A 15814-nucleotide genomic window follows, 5' to 3' on the forward strand; every position below is an offset into this window, starting at 1 on the left:
ATATTTATACGGAAGTTTAGCTGAATATTTTTAGAATTGTGTAATTAAATATGATATGAAAATTCAATACATATTCACTATAATATTCCAAACAAATGATGGATATAAATATTTAAAATATCAAAGAACTAAAACTTAACATGATGTAACGTCGTTTTGTAATGGACGAAGAAGGACCCATTATGGCTGCACACACAGACAACTGGCATGTGAAATGGACTGGACAACATAGCTAAGGCCAGGGTAAATTCGTTTACATTCAAATATGATGACATGTCGTTATGTATGTTTAATGTATGGACATTCTAACTGGAGTGAGTGAGTTGGCTGACGATACTATAGCTAGCTGGCTAATGTCTGACGCGACGTTAGCTAGCTAGTATCATGCGCTAGTTGGCCTTGTGACCGATTTACATCGCATTGCAATTTTCACACTGGGAAGTAATGATTGTCTTACAAACAACATTTTATTGTTTTCAGATAGTGGAGACACGCGTTTAGATGTAGAATTGACTCGAGTATCAGTCTATTTTGCTAAGGAAAGACTAAGCACAGTGGTAAGCTTATCTAAGGTTAATAACTTTGTAATGTCACGTGCAATGCCACGCTGTGTTATTTGGCTTTCCTTTTTGTTCTAGTAACGTTAGCTGTTCAAGAGGATACTTTGATGACTCAAAGGTGTTGCTGTACGAAACACTCATTGACTGTATGTATCGTGTTATATAATTTCAGATGATAGCTTCCGTTTTGCATTTTAAAACCACTACCTAGGGGACTGGTATCTGTGCAACAAAACAACACAATGACAGCCCGTACAGCAGAGGTGCTGCTCAGGTGGGCCCTGCGGATATGCAACCACCGACGTCCATGGCAACACCGTGGCCCTCAGATGTTGATGATAGAGAGCTTTGACAGAGGACTGTCTCATATCTGGAGCACAGGACCAAGTCATAGACCGTTGGCTGGACTAACTATATACAAAGTGAGGTATTATTCTCAGGGTAAAACATATGGGCAGGACGTGGTGGAAAGAAAGCAAGGCAACTCCATACAGACTCAGAGCTCTGAAACCTGGTCTTCACAAAGTCGGACATCCCCTGACCAGCCAGCCAAAAGGGTGCTGTTTTATGACCAGCTGAGGGAGTGCGGTTCCCCCTCGGATGTGCTCGACCTGGCCGGCCAGTACACAGCCACACACCGGCGGGTGAGCAACTGCCTGACGCGCTGCTGGGAGTCCACCAAGAAGATGTCGGAGGAGCAGCGACGCTACGAACTGCGCATTATGTTCGAGCACGCTGGCTTCGAGGAGCTCCTCCAGAGGACCATGCAGGACGCGCGGCACATGCGCAGCGAGGACCTAGCCTACAGCCTGCTGGCCACAGTCAAGCTGGGCGTGTCGCAGCGCAGCCGAGTGGTCCAGACCCTCCTCCGAGTCTGCCAGGTAACCAATCGGAGACAGGTTGTTAGTTTGTTACAGGCCAGGCCACCAATCAGATACTTGAGTCCTGTTAGCGCTGTTCAGCATGCAAGTGTTTATCTCATCTGTGTCTGGCGGAATTCATATTTTACATTTTATATTTATTTTGGAGTCCTGACTTAGCCCAGTTGCCAGCCTGTCAGTGAACAGTAACCTCACAGACTGGCACCCACCAAGAGTAGCGCTGTAACTCTCTCTCAATATTTTAAAATGCACGCTGGACAGTATTCCTATATGATGGTGAAATGCCATGCTTTGTCCCCACAGGAGAACCTCAATGAGTTTGATGAGAAGTCCCTGTCAGTGCTGGCTTCCTGTCTGGAGCACCTGGAGAGCAGCCCCAATGGGGACGCACTGAAGGAGGGAGTCAGGTGGGTTCCAGTGACATCTGTTTTAACAGCGGCAGTGATTCTTCAAAAATGACTAGAGTGCCATTTCCTGTTTAACTCCCCCAGGTCCAGTGTATTTCTCCAGTACAGTACAGTGTATGACCGTGTGTGTATTGTTTTCTAGGCTAATGATCGAGGCTCTACTGCCGAGCATCCAGAACGTCATGTCCCTGCAGACCTTGATGCGCCACATGGGCCGGGATACCCCGGTGGACATCAAGAAAAAACTGGAGGTGTGTTAGGGCTCATCCATTGAGCCAGTGAGTTAAATCACAGTTTAGCGAACCTTGGTGGTACCCTGTGGCAAACTATATACATCTGGGCCAGTATTCATAAAGGGTCTCAGAATAGGAGTGCTGATCTAGGATTAGGTCTTCTCTGTATCTTTTTCATTGTGATCGTAAAGGAAAAGTCCTTACAGCTGTCCCTGACAAAAAAATCTTTGTCGACCAAGAGTCATCTGTTCATTTGACCAATCGACCGGTCGAAATTTTTAAATGTCTATTTTTCCATATATAGACACACCCTGTGGGATTTAATAAAATCAACTAGGCTTGCACATTACTTCCCTGTTGCACAGGCTACTGAACTTATCTGATGCTTTAAGCATGCTGTGATTAAATAATTAAGACACACAAATTGCTCATGAGGGAGCCAGAGATCAAGGTAGCCTAACCAGAAGAAAGAAACCTGTTCCTCCCGCTGCTGCTGGCCTTCGCAGATTCTGCCATTATGCTCCCGAAGTTGCTTGTAATAGGCTACACCAGGGGTTGACCACCTTTTCCATTTGGAGTGCCAATTTATCTTACCATTCTACCAATCTGCATGCCAGTTATGATTTTCATATGCGCATTGTCGTGGAACAGTTTAATTTATCTCAAAATAATTGTCATGTAATTAATAAAAATTATATCTAAATTAAAACTATACAAATCTAAAAGTAACTTCTATTGCCATTGCCAACTATGTAAAAATATCCTACATCACAACAAATAAAAACATTGCAGCCTGCAGGTAGAAAATATCCTGAATCACATTGGCTACACATGGCCTGTCTGCAAGGAACTTGAGACATTGTATCAACTTGGTCCTGTGGAAGCTCTTGCAACATTGTATAAAATATTCGGAGTTTCCTGACCCTTAGTTTCCTGCGCCAGTGAACTCTGTCCAGATTCAGCTGTAGGCTATTTGGGATAAGAAGTAATCAAGTAGGCCTATTTTATGTTTCCACCGAATTGGAGCATGACATTTTTTTTTTCCCTTTCACCCAAATGGTTATAGAAAGGGAGAGAAATGGAAAGATTTTTCAAATAGGCTACATTGAGGCCGGTAGCCTAGGACTCAGAACATAAAATTAACATTTTGGTCCGCCAGCCACTGGCGGGTAGATATAAAAAAAAAAATCTACCAACCACACTGAATTTTTACCAGCCAAAATATATTTCTTCTGCTAAAATTACACCAACCAAACACAAAAAATGGATGAGCATGCTTTGTAATGTTTCTAAAACAATACATGTATTACTAGTAAGAAGTGATGTTGTATATTATTTAATTAAACATTTTGTGATCTGATTCTCTTAACCAAAATATCACAGCTGAGACAAACATTTTCACGATGTTACGTCGGTGGTGCGACTCCAGACATGTTTGTGCCTGCTGTGAGATTGAGTATGAATAGTAGAAGCATTGTCTTCACTTCCTTAGCAGTTGAAACTTAAACATGGAAAAACAACCTAGCATGTGAATAAAACAATGTAAATAGCCAAGAAACACAAGGACAAAGTCTCACTTCAGTAGACTTCTTCTAAAAATGAATCTTTCGCTCAGCTCTTCAAGTGCGCACAGCCCAGCCAGGCAGTGTTGCAGCGAGAGGTGGAATAGGCTATATAGGATTCGTAGTTCTTAGACTTGGTGCGATTAATTTACCAGCTATTAAACAAAATGGCGGAAATACTTTGAAAACAGCTACTGCAGCATTTATTTGATAAATTATTGTGCAACTGCCTGACCAAAAAAAATGGGGTCAGCCCTGAAACTCCTAGATCAGCATTCTTACTCTGAGATTGTGAATATGGGCCCTGACCAGTAATAACAATGTTTCTCTTGCCATCCCTCCATCCAGAGAAAGGCCCTGTCATTGGCAGACCAGTTCACTCTTCCGAACTCCCAGTATATGATCACTACGCTGGCCTCTATGGGCTTCTGCTCCAAGCCACTGTTGGCCATCTGCAGCAGAAAGATTGCAGGTGAGACACATCCTATATGCCAGACTCGACTGACCGGAAACCAGTGGACGTAAGCCACTGTACTCTGCTTAATGTGTTTGTTTCACAGGATCGGTTATTTGATCAGTGTCGGCTCATCATTCTCAACTAATGGTGCAACTGTTTTATATGTGAAAGACTACTGTACTCTTCCTTCCTCCCTCCTGCATCACAGAGCACGTCCATGGAGTCCCCTTCAACCGCCTGGTGAATGTGCTGAGGGCCTATAAGGAGCTGCACTCCAGAGACGTGGCCCTGTTCACCGCCATCTCTGACTACGTGGCCTCCAGCATCTCCATGTGGAACAACAAACAGGTGACCTATACCATACTACTGTATACTATGATATACCATACTACTGTATACTATGCTAGAATTGACCATACTACTGTATACTATAATTTACCATACTACAGTATTCTATACTACACTATATATACTAATACTATACTGCTTACCCCCTTAGCTACATTATTTAGAGTAATATTGCCTATATTCTTATTTGCTATAGCCTATTTCAATTCATGTTATATTTACAGAATGCACGAGGACAATGTAGACATTGCTAAGTTTCACTAAAGCAGCGCTAAATGTTCTTTCCGAAAATATGTTCTATTTTTTTCTCTCGCCAATGAATTCTCCAGCTGCTCTATTTCATGATCAAACAATTAGCCTTCAACTGTGTTAGATTATCTCAAAGTTGTTAGTTGTTTTTGAATAACCTACAAATATGGTAGGTCTAAGGTAATAATGAGAGAGAATAGCAAGATGTAAACATTTAATGAGAAATTTGAACAAAACTTAGTTGATCAAAGCATTATATAACAGAAATAATGCATACATGTGGCGCTGGGAGAGAAAAAAATCCCTCCTTCCCATTGTGAACCAAACTGTCAAAAGTCTAATCCTACTAATTTCAATATCACAAAAGCACTAAGACCAATTAAAATTATGAAAAGTATTTCCCAAATATTCTAATAAAGTGTTTGTCCTAAAGTTTCTCCTTTTAAATGTGAACAATTATGTAAGTCGGAGTCTGTGCTATTCTCAATCACAACTTTATTTTGAATGCCAAATTATATTTCAGGCCACAAGAAGTGAAATTGTGCCAACAATACCAAGATTGAAAAATTGTGTTAGAAAGCTGAGGAAAGCTTGTGAAAGAGAACAATGTGTAGCCTAAGTGGCATACGCCTATTTCCATATTATTCTAGCTATGTGCCACCTACCTTAAACTCATAGTAGCCTAGGCCTAATATGAGAGGAGGATTAGGAAAAATGTGAATCAGTTTATAATTATGCAGGCGGTTGGCCAATAGGGGGTGATACCATCATATAGCACAATGTTTTAGGAGTGCATAATCACGATGGGGAAAAGATTGACATCGCCCAACCCTAATACAGTTACATAGATTTATGCAGCATGGGAGCATTGTTTCTGCTAAACTGGCCTTTGATAAGGTTTCCATAGCTTCTAGCACATAGCAGACTGTTCAGTGGTGATATTTATCCATAAGAGCCTGTTTGAAATGGGAAGTTTACTCCTCTCCTCTCTAACGTGTTCTGTCGGTTCCAGTTGATTCTCTTCCTGTCTGCGTTTGAGGATCTAGCGTTCTGCCCCACGGCCATGTTGGACGCCTTCGCAGAGAGAGTGACCAAGAACCCGGACGCCCTGGGGCTCAAAGACGTCCTCAGCGTTCTGAAGACCTACTCGTCCCTAAACCACAACCTACAGGGCTACAGAGAGCCGTGAGTCTCCACCATAGAAATAGAATGTACCATAGAAATAGAATGACATTGTTGACATTTTTATTTCTATGGTCTCTAACTCGCCATACCCTCTCCGTTTCCCTCCCCCCTCTTCTCTGCATGACCTTAATATGCGAAGTTAAAGCATGGCTAACTGTACTTAGAGGCCTGGACCCTGTTTGAATACCTTAAATGTATTAAATAAATACCTTCTGTTCTCCCAAACCTTAAGTTACAGTATTTACTGATTCGACTAGGTTGGTGAAAGTTGAAGCAGTAGGGTCTCTCACTTATTCAATTACTTCCAGATCAATAGTTACCGCAAGGAACAGAGTAAGCAAGGCTACATTTTGAAGGAACCTACAGTAATCTCTGTGCTTCCTGCTATATAGCACTTCTGCAGTTTGCATGTATTTGTAAATGGAGATGGGTTGTCAATCAATATTCAAAGCAGTCACATAATACAGATGACCACCATATCCCGCTGAATGCAACCTAACTCTATATGTTTCTCTTGACCTGACTGGTTTCTCACTGGCCATAGGTTCCTGGAGGGCATGACCCACGTGGTGGTGTCCTACCTGCCCAAGATGGCTGCCTCCGAGCTGCTGAAGGTGGTCTACTGCCTGTGTCTGCTGGGCCACTTCCCCGCCGCCCCACTGGAACAGCTGCTGCAGCAGGAGACACTGGAGGAGATCAGTGCCAGAGGTCAAACACTGTCAGCCTAAATAAAGATAATCATATCTTATTAGATTTTCAAATCATTAGATTTCGGGGGGGAAAAAACACTTACACATCATTATTATATATCTATTATACATTATTGTAATACAGATATGCTGAATTCCAAATCGAACTGCTAGCCCCTACCCCTTAGGTGCTCCTGTAGGAAGTGAAATGGGTGTAAGCAATATGGCAATATTTCTACCCAGGCAATAAGAAGGCAGGAGGTTACGATTACCATCTTACTTAAACCTATCCAACCAGCTGACCCCTTGTCCTCCATGTCCATACAGGTGGGCGGCTGCAGAAGGGGATGGAAAAAAAGCTGCAGATAGTGGACCTGTGTCTCAGGCTGGACCGACCTTCTCTCCCTAAGCCCCTGACCGTCCCTCCCGAGGCTCTGGGCTCTCCAGCCCCTAACGACCTGTCCATTAACCCAGGGCTGTCTATGACCCTGCAGAGCATCGCCCAGGAAGGGCTGCTACAGGAGGGCGTGATGGTCGAAGACCTATACTTCATAGGTAAATAGGACCTCTCTGTTAGCTTGGTTCCAATGTTCCCTCAAAAAAAAATTTGGTACTGAGCACATTTCAGTTATGCTGAGCGCAAACTTGAACGTTGTGAAAATTCTGTGCAACCTATGGCGCGCGTTTACTGTGAACACTGAGGCTGTATCCGCTTTAAGTTAGTTTAACAGTGGCCAAGTAGACTACTATGGCTATTTGATGATAATGTAGGCCTATCAGCGTGGCCAAAAACAATGGAGAAAAATGCATCCCAGAACGTTTTAATATGGAAATAGAACAGCTATCATTCAGCCTACAGTAGCAGCCAATGTGTGGTGTTCAGTGTAGGCCTACATTCCATCAGACTTTTAGGGGAAAAAACATGCAGGGCTTGACATTAACCTGTTTATCCACTTGTCCTTCAGACAAGGAGGAGACTGAATGTTGTTTGATTCAAGAAACCACTTTTCAAAATAAAATGCATAATTATTCCCATACCAATATTACAGAGAATCAGACAAATTATACTACCCTTTGCCTATTGGCTACAACACTGCCCCTTTAAGACAAAAAAAAACTCCAACTTGCTTTTCAAAGATGGCTAGAAATGCAAACATTTTGTGCTCTTGTAGGAAGCAACCACTCCCCCATTTGTTGACGAGAAATTAGCTATAACTGGGATAATAACTCTCTAACTAGCAAAGAATATGAACAAATGTGCACAGGTGGCTACATTGCTTGGTCCCAGATCTGTTTGTGTTGTATAGCTCATGGTTTCCTGAAATTGGTCCTGGGACACCCCCTGGGTGCATGTTTTGGTTTTTGACCTAGCACTACACAGCTGATTCAAATAAACTCATCACACTTTGATTATTTGAATCGGCTGTGTAGTGCTAGGGCATAAACTAAAACGTGCACCTGGGTGTGGGGGGCCAAGACCGGGTTTAGGAAACCCTGGCTAGCTAACTCATATGGTTGTATGGCATTACAATGACCATAAGAGTTGGCTATACAGCACAAACAGATCTGGGACCTGGCTACCTCACTGTTTGGGGTCATTATGTTGTGCGTTATGTGGGACAAGGCAGTCAGACAGCTTTACATATGTGTTGAGTTGGGTACTGTATTTGAACTTGTCGGCATTAGATGTGTCCCCCAATTATTTCTTCACCAGTGCTCAATAGTGCTTGTGCTTTATTTTAGCAAATAATTGTTTCTGTTGATAAAAGGATGTCATATTACGGGTTGTGTCTGGGTTGTATTACAGATGGTGTGATAACCCAACCCAAACCTCTACAAGAAGCCACAGGAGGGAGGGTACCATCTGAGGGAGAGTTTCTTCCACCTGAGCACAGTCAAAGGTTACTAACTAACGTTGTGGAAAAACAATTACTATCTGTTAAAGTTACAGGATTATATGATTCACTTCATCTGAATTAGATCTGTGATCTGTTTCAGGCACACCAATGTTATCCAAATTAGGATCAAACTGTTCTTGTATTCTCCCCCCCCCCCCGATGTAGAATTGCAGTATTCTGCGCACCCCCGTCCTCTTTCTGTTATGGTACCTCCCGTCCCCGTGGCAACCTAGCTATCAAGATGCGTCATCTGACGGTCCTAGGATACACCCCAGTCGTGGTGAGTCTTGCACCCCAATCTTGTAGCCTAGGCTCTTGTTTTAAGCTCTCGCTAATGTGAATATGTCTTAACTGTCTCTTGTTTGTCTTTTATTAACAAACAAATGTCCTTCTGAGATGATAAAGATGAACTTGATATGGTCTTCTGATTAAAACTCTTTGTACCATCCTATTTTGATAAGGTGAAATGTGAGCCATGTTTAGCATTGTTATTTATGAGTCTTTGTACATTTGAGAGATTGTAATATACTGAAATAAGACATGTTGCATAGCCCATCCTGAACTTGACTCGACTTCAAGGCCCCCTACTAGGTACCCCCACTTTTACCCTTCCCTCATTTGTAAGTACATTTATTCCCGTCCCTCTCCATTCCTAGGTGTTGGAGCACGAGCTGGACAATCTGTCCGAAGAGGAGAGAACAGAGCTCCTCAAATCACGGATCTTTCCAGAACAGGAGAGACCTGCTAACGTCGAACAGATGACAGACTGACGGACATGGAGAGAGCAGGGACATGGCTCGTTCAGTCAAGAGAACCCCGACCTGGTTCTGTGGTCAGTCTGGTCACGATCCGGTCCTGTTCCGGTCCTGTCATTCGTTGCACAGGAACTGCTGGTATACTGAATTGACTACATGAAGACTGTTGTCTAAAATGTCTCTGTGTGAGTGTCTGGACCATACAGTTCACTGCGTAATGTCTCACTATTTAACTATAAAATAAATGTGAACAAACTCCCATCTGTGTCATTGCTCCTCATATTTTTGATGGAATCTGTGTTGGAGCATAAATGTTCCAGTTTATGTGTAAGTAAGTTCAATCCTGTTGAAGTAACTTAAAGTTTAGTAACATAACTTTAAGCATCTTAATACCTCTCGTGGGTTATTCCTAAATAGTCTAAAATCATATCCTCGCCGCCTCTCCTTCATCTGCACTGACCTGAAGGAACTGACCAGCCTGACCAGAGGAAGGAAAGGAGACGAGGAGAAGAAGCTACTGTAGACTATTGAGACAGAGCCATGTTTCTACTGGGTTTGTGTCTCATTTAGAATACGTCACTTAAGATGAATCTGTGGCCTTGCCTAAAGTGAGGCCCAATCCTAAATGGACCCCTAGACCCTACACCCTGTGCACTTGTGGAGATCGGATATGATTTGATGGGTTTAAGCAATATGGTGAAACTTCAACCTAGCCTACCAGAGGGCCAGTTGGAATTAATTGCTTATACCCGTTAAATCCTCTTACATCTCAAGTGTATAGGGTGAGTGTCTCGGTGTTGATTTGGGATTGGGCCTGAAATTGTTCAGATTAATGCCATGTCATTGAAATGTATTGAGTAGAGGTGGTTATGGGAATTGATGTTATAACAAAAAAGGGTTTATAATCATGACTGTCACTTATGCTGAAAATAAAATGACATAGAAACAGTTATATATATATATATATATATATATATTAGTACCAGTTGAAAGTTTGGACACCTACTCGTTTCAGCCCTAATTTTTTTTTTACAATTTTCTACATTGTAGATTAATAGTGAAGACATCAAAACTATGAAATAACACATATGGAATCATGTAGTAACCAAAGAAATGCTACTGCAGCACATACAGCTGTTCAAACCTACATGTCACCTCCATTACAATGTCAGTGTCGACTGACACGCATAACTGCTGGGCAGATATCACGCTGAGCGATAGTATGAAAAACAGATGCTAACACAGAGTGTGTGTGTGTAAGTTGTTTTCATGTCTGTGTGTATATCAGACAGACCCATCCCCCTGTGTTTTGAGTGGGACACACCTAATTCAAGGGGTTTTCTTTATTTTACTGTTTTCTACATTGTAGAATAATAGTGAAGTCATCAAAACTATGAAATAACACATGAAAACATGTAGTAACCAAAAAAGTGTTAAACAAATCAAAACATATTTTATATTCTTCGAAGTAGTCACCCTTAGGCTTGATGACAGCTTTGAAAGCGCTTGGCATTCTCTCAACCAGCTTCAGGAGGAATGCTTTTCCAACAGGCTTGAAGGAGTTCCCACATATGCTGAGTAATTGTTGGCTGCTTTTCCTTTACTCTGCGGCCCAACTCATCCCAAGCAATCGCAATTGGATTGTGGAGGCCAGGTCATCTGATGCAGCACTCCGTCACTTTCCTTCTTGGTCAAATAGCCCTTACGCAGCCTGGAGGTGTGTTTTGGGTCATTGTCCTGTTGAAAAACATGATAGTCCCACTAAGGGCAAACCAGATAGGATGGTGTATCGCTCCAGAATGCTGTGGTAGCCATGCAGGTTAAGTGTGCCTTGAATTCTAAATAAATCACAGACCTTGTCACCAGCAAAGCACCATCACACCACCACCTCCAATCTTCACGGTGGGAACCATGTATGCAGAGATCATCCATTCACCTACTCTGAGTCTCACAAAGACACGGCGGTTGCAACCAAAAATCTCAAATTTGGACTCATCAGACCAAAGGACAGATTTCCACCAGTCTAAAGTCCATTGATTGTGTTTCTTGGCCCAAGCAAGTCTCTTCTTCTTATTGGTGTCTTTTATTAGTGGTTTCTTTGCAGCAATTCAACCACGAAGGCCTGATTCACGCTGTCTCCTTGGAATAGTTGATGTTGAGATGTGTCTGTTACTTGAACTCTGTGAAGCATTTATTTGGGCTGCAATCTGAGGTGCCGCTAACTCTAATGAACATATCCTCTGCAGCAGAGGTAACTCTGGGTCTTCCTTTCCTGTGGCGGTCCTCATGAGAGCCAGTTTCCTCATAGCGCTTGATGGTTTTTGCGATTATATTTGAAGAAACCTTCAAAGTTCTTGACATTTTCTGGATTGACTGACCTTCATGTCTTAAAGTAATGATGGACTGTCATTTCTCTTTGCTTATTTGAGCTCTGCCGTAATATGGGCTTGGTCTTTTACCAAATAAGGCTGTCTTCTGTATACCACCCCTACCTTGTCACAACACAACTGATTGGCTCAAATGCATTAAGAAGGAAAAAAATTCCACAAAATAACTTTTAACAAGGCACACCTGTTAATTGAATTGCATTCCAGGTGAGAGAATGCCAAGAATGTGCAAAGCTGTCATCAAGGCAAAGGGTGGCTACTAAAAATTATAATAAAGATAGTAGTAATATCAACAAGTGTGCGTTTCTACTTTGAAGAATCTAAAATTATTTAACACTTTTTTTGGTTAGTACATGATTCCATATGTCATAGTTTTGATGTATTCACTATTATTGTACAATGGAGAAAATAGTAAAAAATATAGAAAAACCTTTGAATGAGTAGGTGTGCCAAAACTTTTGACTGGTGCTGTGCATATATACAGACAGTGTATTCAGACCCCTTAACCTTTTCCACGTTTTGTTACGTTATTCGAAAATTCATTTTTGGTCTAATTCTCATTTCTGGAAAAGGCTTAAAATAAAGGTTAAAATCCAGGTCATTTGACATGATTAACAAAAACAGGGCACTAGTCATATAGAATATGTTTGCACTTGAGAACAATACTGATGTGATGAATTGGTGGCCTTACCAAGAGTGAAACTGTTCAAATTATTGGCATGTAATTTAGTAGAGTTGGGAACTGATGTGATAACTAAGTGGTCTATATTCATGCCTGTAACTAAAATAAAATGTCATAGAAACAGGAATCTATTAAAATTTCTGTTTTTAAAAATGCATTTAATTTATTGGAGAAACTGTCAAAGGTTTTCACAATGTTTGTCATATAACTGGTTACTATTTTCCTTTATTAATTTGCTATTGTGCATATGTAGACTTGCTGACAAAAATGGATGAGATGTATAGATGCGTCCCAAATCGTACCCTATTCCCTACAGTGCATTGGGAAAGTATTCAGACCCCTTGACGTTTTCCACTTTTTTTACGTTATAGCCTTACTCAAATTGATTAAATAAAACATTTTCCTCATCAATCTACACACAATACCCAATAATGACAAAGAGAAAACTTTTTTTTTTTTTAAATTAGAGCTCAGAGACCGGATTGTTTCGAGGCACAGATCTGGGGAAGGGTACCAAAAAATGTCTGCAGCATTAAAGGTTGCAAAGAACACAGTGGCCTCCATCATTCTTAAATGGAAGAAGTTTGGAACCACCAAGACTTCCTAGAGCTGGCCGCCCGGCCAAACTGAGCATTTGGGGAGAAGGGCCTTGGTCAGGGAGGTGACCAAGAATCCAATGGTTACTCTGTACTCTGACAGAGCTCCAGAGCTCCTCTGTGGAGATGGGAGAACCTTCCAGAAGGACAACCATCTCTGCAGCGCTTCATCTGTCAGACCTTTATGGTAGAGTGGCCAGATGGAAGCCACACCTCAGTAAAGGCACGTGACAGCCCACTCTGGGTTTGCCAAAAGGCACCTAAAGAACTCTGACCATGAGAAACAAGTTTTTCTGGTCTGATGAAACCAAGATTGAACTCTTTGACCTGAATGCCAGGTGTCACGTCTGGAGGAAACCTGGCACCATCCCTACGGTGAAGCGTGGTGGCAGCATCATGCTGTGGGGATGTTTTTCAGCGGCAGGGACTGGGAGACTAGTCAGGATTGAGGGGAAATGAACGGAGCAAAGTACTGAGAGATCCTTGATGAAAACCTGCTCCAGAGCGCTCAGGACCTCAGACTAGGGTGAAGCTTCACCTTCCCAAAAGGACAACGACCCTAAGCACACAGCCAAGACAATGCAGGAGTGGCAAGTCTCTGACTGTCCTTGAGTGGCACAGCAAGATCCTGGACTTGAACCCGACCGAACATCTCTGGAGAGATCTGAAAATAGCTGTGCAGCAACGCTCCCCATCAAATCTGACAGATCTTGAGAGGATCTGCAGAGAAGATTGGGAGAAACTCTCCAAATACAGGTGTGCCAACCTTGAAGCGTCATACCCAAGAAGACACAAGGCTGTAATCGCTGCCTAAGGTGCTTTAACAAAGTACTGAGTAAAGGGTCTGAATACGTATATAAACATACTGCTTCTAGCTCTTAGGAAACCTTTGAGTATTTTGTTTTGTGTGTGTTATTTCTTACGTTATTAGCCCAGAATTTTAGTTGTGTTATTACATACAGCCGGGAAGAACTATTGGATATCAGAGCGGCGGTAACTCACCAGCACCACCAGCATTACTGCATAACTTTCCCGAATTGGATCCTTTGTTCGTATCCCCCAGGGCAATTGAACTGATTCCAGAGGCTGATCCAAAACACAGCTTGTGGAGGAGAGGTACTCGGCGTGGTCTTCTAGACCAACTTCCAAGTATATTACTTACTTGGTGAAATTCAGTCTCTGGATAATAAAGTTGACGAGCTCAGTGTGAGGATTTCTTTCCAGAGAGACATCAAGGATTGTAACATATTCTGTTTCACGGAAACATGGCTCTCGGGATATACTGTCTGAGTCCGTCCAGCCAGTTGGGTTCTCAGTTCATCACGCAGAAAGGAATAAATATCTCTCCGGGAAGAAGGGCGGGGGTGTATATTTCATGATTAACGACTCATGGTGTGATTGTGATAACATACAGGAACTCAAGTCCTTTTGTTCACCCGACCTTTACCCGACCTACCTCACAATCAAATGCCGACAGTATTATCTCCCAAGAGAATTCTCTTCGGTTATAGTCACAGCTGTGTATATATCCCCCCTCAATCCGATACCGCAACGTCCTTCAAAGAACTTCACTGGACTTTATGCAAACTGGAAACCACATATCCTGAGGCCGCATTTATTGTAGCTGGGGATTATAATAAAGCAAATTTGAGAACAAATGCTACCGAAGTTCTATCAGCACATTGACTTTAGTACTCGTGCTGCTAAAACACTCAACCACTGCTACTCCAACTTCTGGGATGCCTTCAAGACCCACCCTGCCCTCCTTTCCGCAAATCTGATCATGACTCCATTTTGTTTCAAGGTGTCAGCTTAGAGAGGAGAAGCCTTGTGAGGTGTTGGTCTGTCACATGTTATGAAACAGTATTGGTCGGTCACATGAATGAAACAAAACGGTAATGATTAATTAATTCTGCTAAATCATGCAAATATAACTTGTCTGTGTACAGCCGTATATAAGGCAACTGCTGGGCATGCCCAGGAAGAGCTCCTGGTTGACATGTGTAGTATGGTGCAGTGAGCTGGTTGGAACCTCTTCAGCGCACTGACAATAAACATTGATTCATTTAAGATTGACTTAGAGTGTCCCTGTGTAAGAATTTCCACAACAGCGTGTTAACCCTCGCAAGGCTGCCAGACGGCATCCCTAGCCGCTTCCTCAGAGCATGCGCAGACAAGCTGGCTAGAGTGTTTATGGACATATTCAATCTCTCCCTATCCCAGTCTACTGTCCCCACATGCTTCAAGATGTTCACCATTGTTCCTGTACCCAAGAAAACAAAGGTAACTGAACTAAATGACTCACCCCGTAGCACTCACTTCTGTCATCATGAAGGGATTTGAGAGACTAGTCAAGGATCATATCCCCTCTACCTTACCTGCCACCCTAGACCCACTTCAGTTTGCTTACCGCCCCAATAGATCCACAGACGACGCCATCGCACTGCACACCGCCCTATCCCATCTGGACAAGAGGAATATTTATGTACGAATGCTGTTCATTGACTGAAGCTCAGCATTCAACTCCATAGTACCCTCCAAGATCATCATTAAGCTTGAGGCCCTGGGTCTGAACCCTGCCCTGTGCAACTGGGTCCTGGACTTCCTGATGGGCCACCCCCAGGTGGTGAAGACAGGAAAAAACACCTCCACTTTGCTGATTCTCAACACTTGGGTCTCACAAGGATGTGTGCTCAGCCCCCTCCTGTACTTCCTGTTCACCCATGACTGCGTGGCCACGCACATCTCCTACTCAATCATCAGGTTTGCAAACGACACAAACGGTAGTAGGCCTGATAACCAACAATGACAAGAGCCTAACAGGGAGGAGGTGAGGCCTTGGGAGTGTGGTGCCAGGAAAATAACCTCTCACCCAACGTCAACAAAAGAAAGGAACTGATTGTGGACTTCAGGAAACAGCAGAGG

General features: G+C 42.7%; 1 protein-coding gene across 5 annotated transcripts; it reads left to right on the forward strand.

Annotated features, from left to right (window-relative positions):
* Window positions 1-19: 19 nt before the first annotated feature.
* fastkd2 (FASTK mitochondrial RNA regulator 2) lies at window positions 20-9485 on the forward strand. Of its 5 annotated transcripts, none has more exons than XM_014151279.3 (13): window positions 107-243; window positions 481-557; window positions 733-1441; window positions 1745-1848; window positions 1991-2099; window positions 3992-4115; window positions 4309-4448; window positions 5710-5882; window positions 6427-6590; window positions 6899-7126; window positions 8379-8472; window positions 8635-8749; window positions 9126-9485. In XM_014151279.3, the coding sequence occupies exons 3-13, from the start codon at window positions 803-805 to the stop codon at window positions 9237-9239; spliced, it is 2004 nt and encodes a 667-aa protein (XP_014006754.3). In that variant the 5' UTR covers window positions 107-243; window positions 481-557; window positions 733-802; the 3' UTR covers window positions 9240-9485. The 5 variants fall into 5 exon arrangements, with proteins under 5 accessions (XP_014006753.3, XP_014006754.3, XP_082819497.1 ...); XM_082963371.1 differs by having other exon boundaries at window positions 772-1441; XM_014151278.3 differs by lacking the exon at window positions 481-557 and having other exon boundaries at window positions 20-243.
* The last annotated feature ends 6329 nt before the right edge of the window (window positions 9486-15814 follow it).

Source organism: Salmo salar, chromosome 17 (genome assembly GCF_965601325.2).
Source record: "Salmo salar chromosome 17, fSalSal1, whole genome shotgun sequence".
Lineage (NCBI taxonomy): Eukaryota > Metazoa > Chordata > Actinopteri > Salmoniformes > Salmonidae > Salmo > Salmo salar.

Bases quoted from the DNA above. Each gene is read 5' to 3' on its own strand.
- fastkd2 (XM_014151278.3), top strand. From the start codon at position 803: ATGACAGCCCGTACAGCAGAGGTGCTGCTCAGGTGGGCCCTGCGGATA. The intron at 1,442-1,744 runs GTAACCAATCGG...TTGTCCCCACAG, and splicing joins CCCTCCTCCGAGTCTGCCAG to GAGAACCTCAATGAGTTTGA. The intron at 2,100-3,991 runs GTGTGTTAGGGC...CCCTCCATCCAG, and splicing joins ACATCAAGAAAAAACTGGAG to AGAAAGGCCCTGTCATTGGC.